Genomic DNA, 15,159 nt, shown 5'->3' with positions numbered 1-15,159 from the left:
ACTGCTAATAATAGACTAATAAACTTAATGTGACGCATATTTTTCAGTCATACATAAATGAAGCGGGTATGATTTTTGTAATAGTACAAATAAACTGAATGTTTTTTAAATACACAATAAGCAGGAACTGCCTATTTTTCATCAACCAATCCAGTTTGTCTCAGTCTTTAAAATAATAATTGAATATTGTTTGTTCCGCAGCTAGTCATGTTCAAAAAATTTTAATTAATACATTTAATTGTTTTCAAAATTTTTATATTTATGCTCATTCTAAGCATTTTGAAGGTATGGTTATTTAAAAAAAAACAAATGGATACAAAGAGCTAATAATAAACTCGCCATTTAATGTTTTTGCCTCAGGGCCACCATATTTTTCTGTAAAAGCAAGACAATTTAATTTGCTGTCAAATGAGTTATGCTATAATAGGAAAGATTATGGACAGAGAGAGATAGCGAGAACGAGAGGGAGCTTGGATTGCATAAATCACGGAGAGTCGTGAAGAAAGAGCCGGATTGTTTACTCGGAGCCCTACGGATCTGTGCAGATGGAAAACAGCCGTCTTTGTCTCATTTTGGATGAGGTTGTGGAATTCCACTGGTTTGGTTAATGGAGATCTACAGTCTCGCTCGTGCCTGAAAGATGTTCATATGCGAGGGCACGTGTGATCAGGCTAAACCCAGCAGGAGGAAGTTTGTAGATTATTTACAGACAGTTAAGTAAACACATGCAAATGTACTTCTGCATTGAAGGCGAATGCTAATAAAAACACGGGGAAGTTTCCTGCGTTTAAAGCAGAGTTATTGTGTCAGTTGAACGGCTAGTTTCCTCCATTTCTTTGTGTGGGTGAACTTGCTTTGCACGTCAAAGCGGGAAGAAGTGGGTCACAGTTTTGAGCAGGTCAGACAGAGTTTAGGGGTGAATCTGCGTCTTCAGATCACACTGAGGGCATTAAATGTTAATCGAACACGATTTTGTGAGTGCGGCTCATGAAAAATCCATCATGTCTGACCGAGTTCGGGAAGAAAATAGGTCAGGAAAGCAGAGAAAATCAGATACTTGTGCTGCCTGTCAAACACATTACCGGCAGGAAAAAAACGGACAGTATAAGAACAGACAGTGCATTTCTGTCCCCTTCTCAGTCCAGACGCACAGAATATAACAAGTGTGTGTGAACAGACAGGCAGATGAGCGAGTGTGTGTGATTTGACCTTAAAAGCTCCACAGCAAGTGAGAAGTTTCATTGACGTAACTCTAATCTGTCATTACAGTGTTTACAGAGCTCAGCTTCACCTGACCTTAACCTTGACCTTATGAGTTGGAAGGCTTGTGTTGGCAAAGGCCCTGTTTACACCTGGTATTAAGATGCGTTTTGGTCGATCGGTGGACAAGTGACCACTTTTGACCACTTCTAGAGGTAGTTGAAAATGCATTTGACTGGATTGCTTTCGTACTGTAAACGCTCATGTGGTCGAATGCATTCGAACAGCCACAAAAGACCGCCTACTGACTAGGGATGTGACGGTGAGGAAATTTTCCCACTGGTTAATTGACATGCGACAACACCGGCAAAATCGGTATCACCAACTTTTAAATCACTAATTCTAAACCGAAAGTAAAATGCGCACAGCCGCTCAGGCATTCATAACGGTGCAGAGCAAAGAGAGTGTTTTCAATGAATTCCTATGGAAGTTAAGCTTCCTAAGGCATGAACTGAAAACGTGCTAGTGGACACGCACCGGGAATGAGCGTAAATGAATGCGCCCGTGCACATTTTTCCTGAAAAATACAACAAAACAGTACAATGACAAACTCTCTTAAAGGGTTAGTTCACCCAAAAATGAAAATTCTGTCATTCATGACTTACCCTCATATCATTCGACACCTGTAAAACCTCCTCCGTTCATCTTCGGAACACAAATGAAGATATTTTAGTTGAAATCCAATGGCTCAGAAAGGCCTCCATTGGCACAATGCACTTTACACTCTCAAGACCCATAAAAGGTAATAAAGACGTTGTTACAAAGTCCATCTCACTACAGTGCTTCTACAATAACTTTATGAAGTGACGGGAATAGTTTTTGTGCCAGAAAAGCTTCAAAGCGTTATGAATCAGCGAGTCGAATCATGATTCGGATCGCGTGTCAAACCGCCAAACCGCTGAATCGACTCGCTGATTCATAACGCTTCGAGGCTGCGTTTTGAAATCGTCATCACTATATTAGTCGTCATTTAGGTTTTTTTTGCGCACAAAAAATATTTTCGTCGCTTCATAAAGTTATTGTAAAAGCACTGTAGCAAGATGGAATTTGTAACGACGTCTTTAGTACCTGTTATGGGTCTTAAGAGTGTAAAGAGCCATTCTGAGCATAGACGGAGTGAACGGAGGTCTTACGGGTGTCGAACGACATGAGGGTAAGTCATTAATGACAGAATTTTCATTTTTGGGTAAACTAACCCTTTAAAGGTGCACTATGTAACTTTTCCGTCTGCTAGAGGTCACCAATTCAAAACAAAGGCATAGTTTGATGACACCACATTTGAGCGCAGAATCTTGGGACATGTGGTCTTCACCTCACAGCCGGTGGGAAAGAATCGGGATAGGACTCGGGCAGAAATCATGTTGATGGATGTGATTATTAACGTTACTGTAGTGTGAAGCAGAGCAGGACCGAGTGTTGTGGAGCTGAGGAACACACGCCTCGCGAGCAGCGGGACTTTTATTATGTCACAGTCGCCTGCGCCACTTCTGGTGGTCATGAGTGTGAGGTAACGCAGCTCTGTTTATCATATTAGACACATCTGAGTGTGTTGATGATGTTATGACATTACTCTGTGTGTTCGCTCGGCGGCTGCTATGACACTTGTTCACACTGCAGTGAGAGTAAAGCGTTTCTGCAGAATAAAACCGGAAACCGAGGGTAACGCGGATATGATGTCATCGACAGGGGACGCCCTCACACGTCCCGGTTCCTTGGTTAAAATAGCAATTTTCTCATGATTTACAAATAGTTGGAAACATTTGGGATATTGTAAGTACTCAACTGAACAAAATATATAACACTGGCCTAGTGGTTTTTGGATATTTTACTGAAAAAATGTTACATAGTGCACCTTTAAATAGACGCTTTGAATCCAAATCTTCTGCCATCATCTTGTCAATCATCTCTTTACTCTCATGATGAATGAGATCTGACTCCTGCTGCGTTTGTACTGCGACACTCATTCGGCTCACACTGTATTGAGCAGACACGTTCAGTTTTTAATTGTAGTGTCTGTTCTCTAACTGAACGAAAGGATTTTATTACTATAAAAATCTAAACGACGTGGGGGCGGTGCCGCAGTGGGCAAGTGATGTAACCGGTGTTTCGCCTGAACACCGTCAACACCGACTATCGCAGCAAGCCTGCTACTGACCTAATGCGTCAACATCACGGGGAGCACGCTAACCAGACGGGATTTAAACTTTGTCGGCTGAAGACCCAAGTTTGGTTTGAATGACCCAATGTTCTCTCACCATTCCTGATTTCATTCCCTACTGTCAGAGCAGAAATGAAAGCTGCTTTGCTGTTTGCTTTCTATCAGTCTGTCCGTTTCTTGAGCAGCGAATCAGCATATTAGAATGATTTCTGAAGGATCATGTGACACTGCACTAATGATTTGAGGTCATGAAATGCATAAAATAGTTTGAACCTGCAACCTTTCAGTTATCAGCCCAGATATCTCTCACTGTGCCTCGGTGTGTGTAGAATCCCCCAGTGGGTCTTCAGGAGCGCAGGTCATCACGAGTTACATAACAACCACAGGGGCGGCTTTATGGCTGTCATTTCTCCAGACCGACACTGGAGCTCTTTGTGACAGCGCGGTCAAACTCACAGTCTTATAAATGTGACACACAATGACCAATTGACATCATCTCTAGTGTAGGCTGTCGTTCTGGGTTACTCTGTGGTTATGTGCTGCGCAACTGGCGTTGATTGAGTCATGGATTTTGTAATAGCAATACTAAAAAAGAACATTTAGAAAGCAGCGTGCACAACGGCCAATATAAAGATTATAATAATATACACTAGTGTTCACAAGTTTGGGGTCAGTAGGATGTTTAATATGAAATTAATAGTTTTATTAATTGATAATGATGCATTAAATTAATCAAAAGTGACAGTAAAAATGTATAGTGTTACAGAAGATTTCTATTTCAAATAAATGCATGCTATACATGGTTGCCACAAAACATAAAGCAGCACAGAAATGTTTCTTGAGCTCAAATCATCATATTAGAATGATTTCTGATGGATCATGTGACTGAAACGTAACGATGCTGAAAATTCAGCTTTGATCACAGGAATAAATTACACTGTACTATATATTCACATAGAAAACAGATATTTTACATTACAATAATATTTCACAAAATTACTATTTTTACTGTATTTTTAATCAAATAAATACAGCCTTTCTGAGCAGAAAAATCTAACTGACCCCACACTTTTAAATGCTATATAATACAGTTTAATGATAACAAATACGAGCTACAGAATCAGACAAACACCTTTGCTATAAAAATCTTTTTTATAATCACTAAAAACTGCCCATGCATATTGAAATATCAGCCTGGCTGTCAGTGTATTGCTTCAGCGTTTGCCCACGCAGACATGCCATCACATCCTTGCATTAGCGGCAGCCTAAATGGAGCTTTTGTTTGATGCGGTACATGCATTGTTTCATGATGTCGATTGGTCAGTTGTGAACAATGTTCAGAAAGGTCAGTTCTGGACACGTTTGATATGACGCATTACCAAACGTGATTATGAACCCGAGGAGACCGAGTGTGCCCTTCATCTCGCCAATGCAAAGTGACGTCTAAGTGTGTGAGTCATCACGTCTCCCGCGCTCTACCTGCACACTTCACTGTTCTCTTCCATGCAAAACACAAAAACACTGACATTCACACAGCGCTGACCGACCCACTGACCCCGGCTGGGATTCTTAATGGACTGTGACACGCATAAAGAAACCAAGCAAGCAAGAAATAAAAAGAGTTAATATGAAACTAGTATGATAAATATGCGTACTAACCTTATCCGTGTAAAGTTATATCCAGTTTTTTAATCTCCGGTCATGACTGTAAAGCTGCAATACTTGAGTATTTTTTAAAGCTTCTTTATTGGCATCAATGGCTCCACGAAGAGCCTGGAATCTCTCCATTCCACAATAGGTTCTTTATAGTGGGAAAGGGTTCTTTATTTTAAAATGTTCGAATAAATGGTTCTTCAATGGCATCGCTGGAAAAAACCCTTTAGATTTATTTTTATTTAGTGAAGGAAACAAGAAATGGATTGTTATCATTGTGCAAATAGATCATAAACACATGCCAGAAGTTTATTTGCCTAGATTAGATTCTGACAACCAAATAATTCCTTCCTTCCATCCGTTCGTCCGTCCATCCATCCATTTATCCATCCATCCATCAGTCTGTCCATCCATCACCTGACTGTCTGTCCTTCCATCCATCCACCCGTCCGTCCTCTCATCTATCCATCCTTCCATCCATCCATCCACCTGACTGTCTGTCCTTCCATCCATCCACCCGTCCGTCCTCTCATCTATCCATCCTTCCATCCATCCACCCACCCATCGGTCCTTTCATCTATTCATCCTTCCATCCATCCATCCATCCATCTTTCTGTCCATCCATCCACCTGACTGTCTGTCCTTTCATACATCCATCCACCCGTCCATCTGTCCGTCCTTTCAACTATCCATTCTTCCATTCATCCATCTATCTATCAGTCTGTCCTTCCATCCATCTATCCATCCACCTGACCGTCCATCCATCCATCCATCCATCCATCTGACTGTCTGTCCTTCCATCCATCCATTTATCCATCCACCCATCCATCCATCCATCCATCCATCATTCTGTCCTTCCTTCCATCCACCCATCCGTCTGTCCATCCTTTCATCTATCCATTCTTCCATCCATCCACCTGACTGTCTGTCCATCCATCCATCCACCTAACTGTCTGTCCTTCCACCTCCAACCATCCATCCACCCATCCATCCTTTCATCTATCCATTCTTCCATCTATCCATCAGTCTGTCCACCCACCCACCCATCCATCCATCCATCCATCATCCATCCATCCATTTATCCATCCACCTATCCATCTATCCATCTATCCATCCATCCATCCATCCATCCATCCATTTATCCATCCACCCATCCATCCATCCATCCATCCATCCATCCATATATCCATCCACCCATCCATCCATCCATCCATCCATCCATTTATCCATCCACCCATCCGTCCTTTCATCTGTCCATTCTTCCTTCCATCCATCCATCAGTCTGTCCATCCATCCACCTGACTGTCTGTCCTTCCATCCACCCCCCCACCCACCCATCCATCCATTTATCCATCCATCCATCCACCCATCCATCATTCTGTCCATCCATTCACCTGACTGTCTGTCCTTCCATCCATCCACCCGTCCGTCTGTCGGTCCTTTCATCTATCCATCCTTCCATCATCCATACATCCACCCGTCCGTCCTTTCATCTATCCATTCTTCCATCCATCCATATATCAGTCTGTCCATCCATCCATCCCTAGATCCACCCATCCATTTATCCATCCACCCATCCGTCCTTTCATCTGTCCATTCTTCCTTCCATCCATCCATCAGTCTGTCCATCCATCCACCTGACTGTCTGTCCTTCCATCCACCCCCCCACCCACCCATCCATCCATTTATCCATCCATCCATCCACCCATCCATCATTCTGTCCATCCATTCACCTGACTGTCTGTCCTTCCATCCATCCACCCGTCCGTCTGTCGGTCCTTTCATCTATCCATCCTTCCATCATCCATCCATCCACCCGTCCGTCCTTTCATCTATCCATTCTTCCATCCATCCATATATCAGTCTGTCCATCCATCCATCCCTAGATCCACCCACCCGTCTGTCCATATATCCATCCATCCATCCATCTATCAGTTTGTCCTTCCATCCATCCATCCACCCGACCGTCCTTCCATCTATCCACCCATCCACCCATCCATCCATCCATCCATCCATTTCTGTGCAATATAATTGACCTGTAAGCACTAAACAAAAGAACAAGCTGCTTTTAAACCCTGTAGATTTTAAGTTCACTACTGCAAACAGTTCTTCTTTGGTTTTATAGTCAGAGTTTGAATTGTTTTGTGCTAAACTCTATGTTACAGAATCTGTGATGAACTTAAACCTTAAACATGCCTTCAAAATCTGAGTTTGTTTATAACTGAGAAAAACCTCATGGATTTCAGCTAATCTGCACAGACTGAGAGGGGGGTGAGATGATTGAGCTTTATGAAATATACATCCGCTTCTCGTCTCAAGCTGTACTAGTTTTCTTTATGAATTCTTCAGCAGAATATAGATATGAATCATGTAAGAGGGACTGTGTGTAAATGAGAAGCTCATCCCACGGAGAGACAGAGCCTGGTCATGTGATCTATTAAAGCCGAGCGTCTAATGCCGTGATTGTGACTGATCAAGCTTTATGTTTCATTGAGGGGAAATTTAAAGAAAACTAAAGATTAACTTCTGAAGGTAACAGTAGGTAACAATTGTAGTCACTTGAACACACACTTAAATCACATTGTAGTTCTTTCATAAGTAGAATGAGAACGTCTCACAATGGCACAGATATGTGGTACATTTGCGTCATCACAATGAGTAAATGAGTGAGTATTGACAGCCGATGTTTACTACTGTATCTTGGTAACACTAAGGATGTGTCATCATCATTTACGTAACGACATGAACACACTTTAATCTGTCCGCTGCGCATGCATTGCAAGAGATGAAGAATGTGAGCTGCTCGCTGAAAGCTGTTTCTGCTGAGACATGAATTATATATTAATCTGTAAATTATGCTTCAGCAGCTGAGGGTCACTTCAGCAAATTACACCAGATTGAGAGCATATACAAGTTTCATTTCAAGAGTTTGGAAAACAACCCAAAGTCCTGAAGCTATCCTAATTCTCGGATGTCTTGCAGGCCCAGGTAGAAGCTCAGAAAGCCACACAGGAGTACCAGCGAGCCATCGAGATCCTCCGGGCGGCGAAGGAGACCATCGCTCTGGCCGAGGAGCGTCTGCTAGAGGAGGACAGCAGGCAGTTTGACTCGGCCTGGCAGGAGATGCTCAACCACGCCACCCAGAGGGTGAGGGACACTACACCACTGACCATAAACATACTAGAGATCAGTTCCTGTAGCCATAGACCACAATTTACAGTTCAATGCTATGCTGTTCATTTGATTCTGATCTGCTCTGATTGGCTCTTCCAGGTGATGGAGGCGGAGCAAAGCAGGACACGCAGTGAAATCGAGCACAGAGAAACGGCGACCAAATACAACGCCGCCATCAGCCACATGAGACAACTGGAGAAGAAGCTCAAACGCACCATCAACAAGTCCAGGTCAGAAGACATCCATCTATCCAAACACCCACACACCCATCCATCCATCCACACATCCATCCATCTACACATCCATCAAAACACCCACCCATCTGTCCATCCAAACACCTACCCATCTGTCCATCCACCCATCCATTCATCCATCCATCCAAACACCCACCCATCTGTCCATATATCCACCCATCCATTCATCCATCCATCCAAACACCCACCCATCCATCCGTCCATCCATTTACCCATCCATCTATCCATCCATTCATCCATCTGTCCATCCATCCATCTACACATCCATCAAAACACCCACCCATCTGTCCATCCAAACACCTATCCATCTGTCCATCCATCCACCCATCCATTCATCCATCCCTCCAAACACCCACCCATCTGTCCATATATCCACCCATCCATTCATCCATCCATCCAAACACCCACCCATCCATCCGTCCGTCCATTTACCCATCCATCCATCCGCCCACCATCCATCCATCCAAACACCCACCCATCCATCCGTCCATCCATTTACCCATCCATCTACCCATCCATCTATCCATCCATCCATTCATCCATCCATCCAAACACCCACCCATCTATCCATCTACTCATCTGTCCATCCATCCACACATCCATACATCCATCCATCCAAACACCCACCCATCTGTCCGTCCATCCATTTACCCATCCATCTACCATCCTTCTATCCATCCACCCATCCATCCATTCATCCATCCAAACACCAACCCATCTATCCATCTACCCATCCATCCATTCATCCATCCATCCAAACACCCACCCATCTATCCATTTACCCATTTGTCCATCCATCCACCCATCCATTCATCCATCCATCCATCCATCCATCCATCCAAACACCCACCCATCTATCCATCTGTCCATCCATCCACCCATCCATTCATCCATCCATCCAAACACCCACCCATCTATCCATCTACCCATCCATCCAAACACCCACCCATCCATCCGTCCATCCATTTACCCATATATCAACCCATTCTTCCATCCATTCACCCTTTCACCCACCCATCCATCCGTCCATGGTCCATCTATCCATCCACCCATCCATCCAAACACCCATCCATCCATCCATCCATCCATCCATCAGTTCATCCGTCAGTCCATCCATCCATCCATCCATGAAGACTGGAGTAATGATGCTGAAAATTCAGCTTTGATCACAGGAATAAATTACATTTGACAATATACTCACATAGAAGACAGCTATTTTAAACTAATAATAATTCATGATATTACTATTTTTACTTTTTATGTTTTTTTAAACATGAAAAATATATCTGACCCCAAACTTTTAAACAGTAGTGTATTTACATTAAAATTATGTTGTCAAAACTGTTACAAAAATCTAGGAGTCCACACAAGTGTTCATGGCATTTACATTAATATAATACGTGTTAAAAAATCATGTTGCAATGAACATAATGAGGAGACACCCTAAAATCCTGCTGAAACAAGTTCTGCAGGGTCTGCGTCATAAAAATTATTTTCAAAAACATATTTGGGAATAAAATTGTTTCCTTCAGAAAACCCACAAAATGTTTCCTCTCTCACATGTAAATGCCCAAACCTCCTTCAGCAGAGGCGTGTGTGTGTGTGTGTGTGTGTGTGTGTCCTGGCCGCCCCACCCCGGGCCTCTGCTGTGGATGGAGTGTAGTTCAGTGTGGGGCGTCTCTAATGTGTTCCAGATGTGCTTCTGCTGATGGAATGTGGCGGTTCTTTCACAGAGCTCTGTTGTTGCCATGGAAACCGGCTGTGAGACTCACTCGTTCTCTTTCTCTCCCTCTGCAGGCCGTACTTTGAATTAAAGGCGAAATATTATCTACAGCTGGAGGTACGTCAGTGTTTTACACAAAATATTTTTTCCAATGCTTTTTATTCAAAATTCAAAGGTTTTTCTGAATATATTTTAATTCATTTATATTTTATAAAAAAAAAATTAAGGCTAGTTTTAAAACTATTACGTTTTTTTTCTGTAAATGACAAATATGTACTCATTTCATCTTTAATTCTCATTACTGTAATGTGAATAAAATAATTTTTAATTTTTTTATTTGATATAATAGGAAATTATTTAAATTGTAATTTTTATTGTAACATTATTGTAGTTTTTGAAATTAACTTATGTTGTATATAAATCATTGTATTGTATAATTTTTTTATTATTTTAAAACTAATTCAATTAAATGTAAATATAAATATAAATAAAAAATTATATTTTCAAACATTAAAAAATTTGAATATGATGTTTTAATATATATTTTATTTTTATTTATTTAAACAAAGTATGTAATTAAGTAATGAGAATCTCAGGAGAATGACCAACAAGAATAATGGGAATTACAATAAATAAATTATATATATATATATATATATATATATATATATATATATATATATATATATATATATATATATATATATATATATATATATATATATATATATATATATATAATTTTTTTTTTTTTTTTTTTTTTTTTTAACATACAAGCGTATTACAGTAATGATAATACTTCAATTAAATGTTAAATATAAATATGAATTAAAACAATATTTTACAAATATTTAAAGAATTATATATATATATATATATATATATATATATATATATATATATATATATATATATATATATATATATATATATATATATATATATATATATATATATATATATATATATATATATACAGTATGTAATACAGGCATGAGTATCTCAGGAGAACCATCATTAAGAATAATGGGAATAAATTAAATAAGATGAATAAAATAAATGAAATAGATCAATACATTTAAGTGAATTTAAATAAATAAATACATATATACAAATTCCAGGCTTATTATAGTAATGACAATTTTGGGGGAAATGTACTAATTTGTCATTAAATTTTAATTGATTTTGAATATAAACATATGTGACCTGTTCTCCACTTTACCTTGTCCTCCATCTCCCACACAGCAACTGAAGAGACGAGTCGACGAGCGCCAGGCTAAACTGACCCAAGCCAAAGCCGAATACCGGACGGCCCTTCGGAACCTGGAGACCATCTCAGATGAGATCCACGCACGCCGCCGGCTCTCGGCCATGGGGCCCCGGGGCCGAGGGGTGGGGGCCGAAGATGACGGGGCCGCTACCGACGACATCGCCAACTTCAAAATGGAGTCTGACGGCATATCGAGTAAGTGAGATCATACATAATGCATTTGTACAGCAGTCCTGAAAAGAAACAAAAACACTTCATTGGGTTTGAAATGGTGACATTTTGTTATCCGATCCAATAAAATTCATACATTTTCTTTTTTTTTGTGCCACTGTATAAGCGAAAAGTAGTTTACACACGGTTTATTTGAATTCCAGGTTTATTAGACAAATAGATTGGGAAGCAAGCTAGAGAAGAAATGGCAACTAACAATATTCAACTCAAACGTGTGTTTTTTCTTCAGTGATGTCTGTGAATTTCGAGGACAGCTGCAACGGCACGACATCAGAAGACGATCCCGAGACACAGTCCACCTGCAGCCTGAGCTCCACGTCTGCACCTCTAGACCTGCCCTGTCCGTTCCCCCCCTCTTCCTCCCCGTATCCCCTGCTCTCTTCCTCCTGCCCGTACCCTTCCTCTTCCTCTTCGCCCCCACCGCCCCTCTCTCCCGGTCCTGACCTGCTCCAGCTGCCCGGCTCGGGGTCTCTGGAGGGCTTCGAGCAGGTGTCTCCGGTGTTGGGCCCTCGTAGTGAGTGCAGCGGGGCCTCGTCACCGGACTGTGAACAGGAACGAGGTGAGAGCCAAAAGACCTTGAACTATGAGGACTCAGATTTCACTTGCTAACATGACTGCAGAAAGTAGGAGTGCTGTAGCTCCCCCTGCCGACAGCAGTTTCACTACTTTTAAAGTCCCACTGAAGTGCCTTAAAATGCACAGCATTATTTAATGTGTTGATGTAATTTCCCCTGAAACAGGGCTTGAGGGTGGGACATATCAAGCAGCTCCTCCCCTTTTTTTAAAAAGCCAATAGCGTTTAGTTTATATCACAGCTCGGCCAGAGCTGTTAAGCTTGGTAAAGCCGCAGTTTCCTCCTAATCTCTAACCCAGGGGTCTCCAAACTGTCCTGCAGAGTTTAGCTCCAACCGCAAATAAACACACCTGAACCAGCTAATCAGTGTCTTACACGGTCCTAGTAATGCCGCGTTCCAGGCAACCAGTAACCCGCGTTTTTCCAACCTTCTACCCGTGAAAGTGGACTGGAACGGCAGCCAAACCCGTGACTTCCCACCCGTGAACTCGTACTAGATCGATGTACTCCAAGTTACGAGTTTTGACGTCACATAGCCCGCGAAGCAACAATGGCAGCCCCCTACGGATGCAGTGTTTATGAAACAATATCCAAATAACGTAAAATAAAAGGTATAACAGCTTTTCTTGCCGTCTGCGCTGTTTTTCTCCTCCGTTTCCCTCAAATAAGCAAGGAGTAAGCACCTTTGGCGATAGAAATGATTGTGAATGAGCATACACCCCGTACAGTCCGCCATGCTTTGTTTACATCTAACTACCACACAATTACTTGCGCTCAGGCAGTTTGGCGTGACTTTTCCTGGAACACTACAAAGTCGTGAGTCGTGGTTTGAAGTTGTAATTTACGAGCTCCCCTGCTCTAACCATTTGTCCTCCTGTTATCCTCCATATCGCTTTAAAATATGACCCGATATACATTTTCTGGTCGCATTTATAAATGCGATTTTTGTCATAATTTTAGAGCACACTAGATTATAGATAAAAGTAAGACCAACATATTCAATTTTGACTTAATGGGGACTTTAATATGACACTATTAAATAAAGTTTTGTTTTTCAACATTTTTAATTTTCCACCTTTATTCATAAAATGACTAAAGATTATTACATTTTTATATGTTGTCAAATATGGTTTTATGACTTTAAGAAATTAATATAGGCAACGAATTCAGATTTTTGGGGTTCGGTTGAATACCCAATCCACTGGTTAAGATTCTGCCGAATCCGAAACCGAATACCGAATCCTACTCCCATCCTCAGTCCATTATCACAGTAAACACATTAATGAAGTAAACAACGTCCACAGCAGTGTAGGGATGGTCATATTGCAAAATATGCTATGCAATATTAAAATACACCAGCAGTACAAGCTCCTGACTTGTGGAAAGCAAATGAAAGGCGCTTCTCGCGGCTGGCCGCTCTAGCGAGGCGTTATCTCTGTATTCCCGGGACATCAGTGCCATCTGAAGTCTTGTTTAAAGGGATAGTTCACCCAAAAATTAAATTTCTGTTATCATTTACTCACCCTCAAGTAGTGTTAGACCGATATATCGGCCGGCCAATAAACAAATATAATTAGTTCAATAAATGTTCCTTTTTTAAATTGTAAATTTTAAATTGATATCATCATGGTCTGTCATTTTTATGATGTAAATTGAGGGAGCAAAAGCAGTATCGGCTCCAAATATCGGCTCAAGAAAATCGGCAGCCCGTATCGGTCATCGGCTAAGGCTGATGAAAAAAAATCAGTCACGGCATCGGCACTAAAAAATCCATATCGGTCGATCCCTACCCTCAAGTTGTTCCAAACTAAGGACTATCCAATTGCGTATAGATTCATTTGAGCTATGCCTGTTGCCTCTTGTGGTCTGATTGGTTCAAGGACTATCCAATTGCGTACAGAGTCATTTGAACTATGCCCGTTGATCACGCCTCTTGTGGTCTGATTGGTTTAAGGACTATCCAGTTGCGTATAGATTAATTTGAGTTATGCCCGTTGATCACACCTCTTGTGGTCTGATTGGTTTAAGGACTATCCAATTGCGTATAGTCATTTGAGCTATGCCTGTTGATCACGCCTCTTGTGGTCTGATTGGTTCAAAGACTATCCAATTGCGTACAGAGTAATTTGAACTATGCCCGTTGATCACGCCTCTTGTGGTCTGATTGGTTTAAGGACTATCCAATTGCGTATAGATTCATTTGAGCTATGCCTGTTGATCACGCCTCTTGTGGTCTTATTGGTTTAAGGACTATCCAATTGCGTACAGAGTTATTTGAACTATGCCCGTTGATCACGCCTCTTGTGGTCTGATTGGTTTAAGGACTATCCAATTGCGTATAGATTCATTTGAACTATGCCTGTTGATCACGCCTCTTGTGGTCTAATTGGTTTAAGGACTATCCAATTGCGTATAGATTCATTTGAACTATGCCTGTTGATCACGCCTCTTGTGGTCTAATTGGTTTAAGGACTATCCAATTGCGTACAGAGTTATTTGAACTATGCCCGTTGATCACGCCTCTTGTGGTCTGATTGGTTCAAGGACTATTCAATTGCGTATAGAGTTATTTAAACTATGCCCGATGATCACGCCTCTTGTGGTCTGATTGGTTTAAGGACTATTCAATTGCGTAAAGAGTCATTTGAGCTATGCCTGTTGATCACGACTCTTGTGGTCTGATTGGTTTAAGGACTATCCAATTGCGTACAGAGTCATTTGAGCTATGCCCGTTGATCACGCCTCTTGTGGTCTGATTGGTTCAAGGACTATCCAATTGCGTATAGAGTCATTTGAACTATGCCCGTTGATCAAGCCTCTTGTGCAGTAGAAAATACAGCCCAGACTAATGTTCAATCTTAA

The 15,159-nt window shown here is 41.2% G+C and overlaps 1 protein-coding gene across 1 annotated transcript in view; it reads left to right on the top strand.

The window, feature by feature from the left end:
• The window catches only part of sh3bp5a (SH3-domain binding protein 5a (BTK-associated)), a 33,021-nt gene that overhangs the window by 16,869 nt on the left and 993 nt on the right, over nt 1–15,159 (top strand). Inside the window, exons 4-8 of the mRNA XM_079828417.1 lie at nt 8,054–8,218; nt 8,345–8,475; nt 10,297–10,339; nt 11,468–11,687; nt 11,953–12,282. Of these exons, the coding sequence (XP_079684543.1) occupies nt 8,054–8,218; nt 8,345–8,475; nt 10,297–10,339; nt 11,468–11,687; nt 11,953–12,282 (889 nt within the window). The remainder of the gene's footprint in view (nt 1–8,053; nt 8,219–8,344; nt 8,476–10,296; nt 10,340–11,467; nt 11,688–11,952; nt 12,283–15,159) is intronic.

Source organism: Gobio gobio (assembly GCF_949357685.1).
Source record: "Gobio gobio genome assembly, chromosome: 11".
In the NCBI taxonomy this organism is placed as follows: Eukaryota; Metazoa; Chordata; class Actinopteri; order Cypriniformes; family Gobionidae; genus Gobio; species Gobio gobio.
This window is presented reverse-complemented; position numbering and strand designations above follow the sequence as displayed.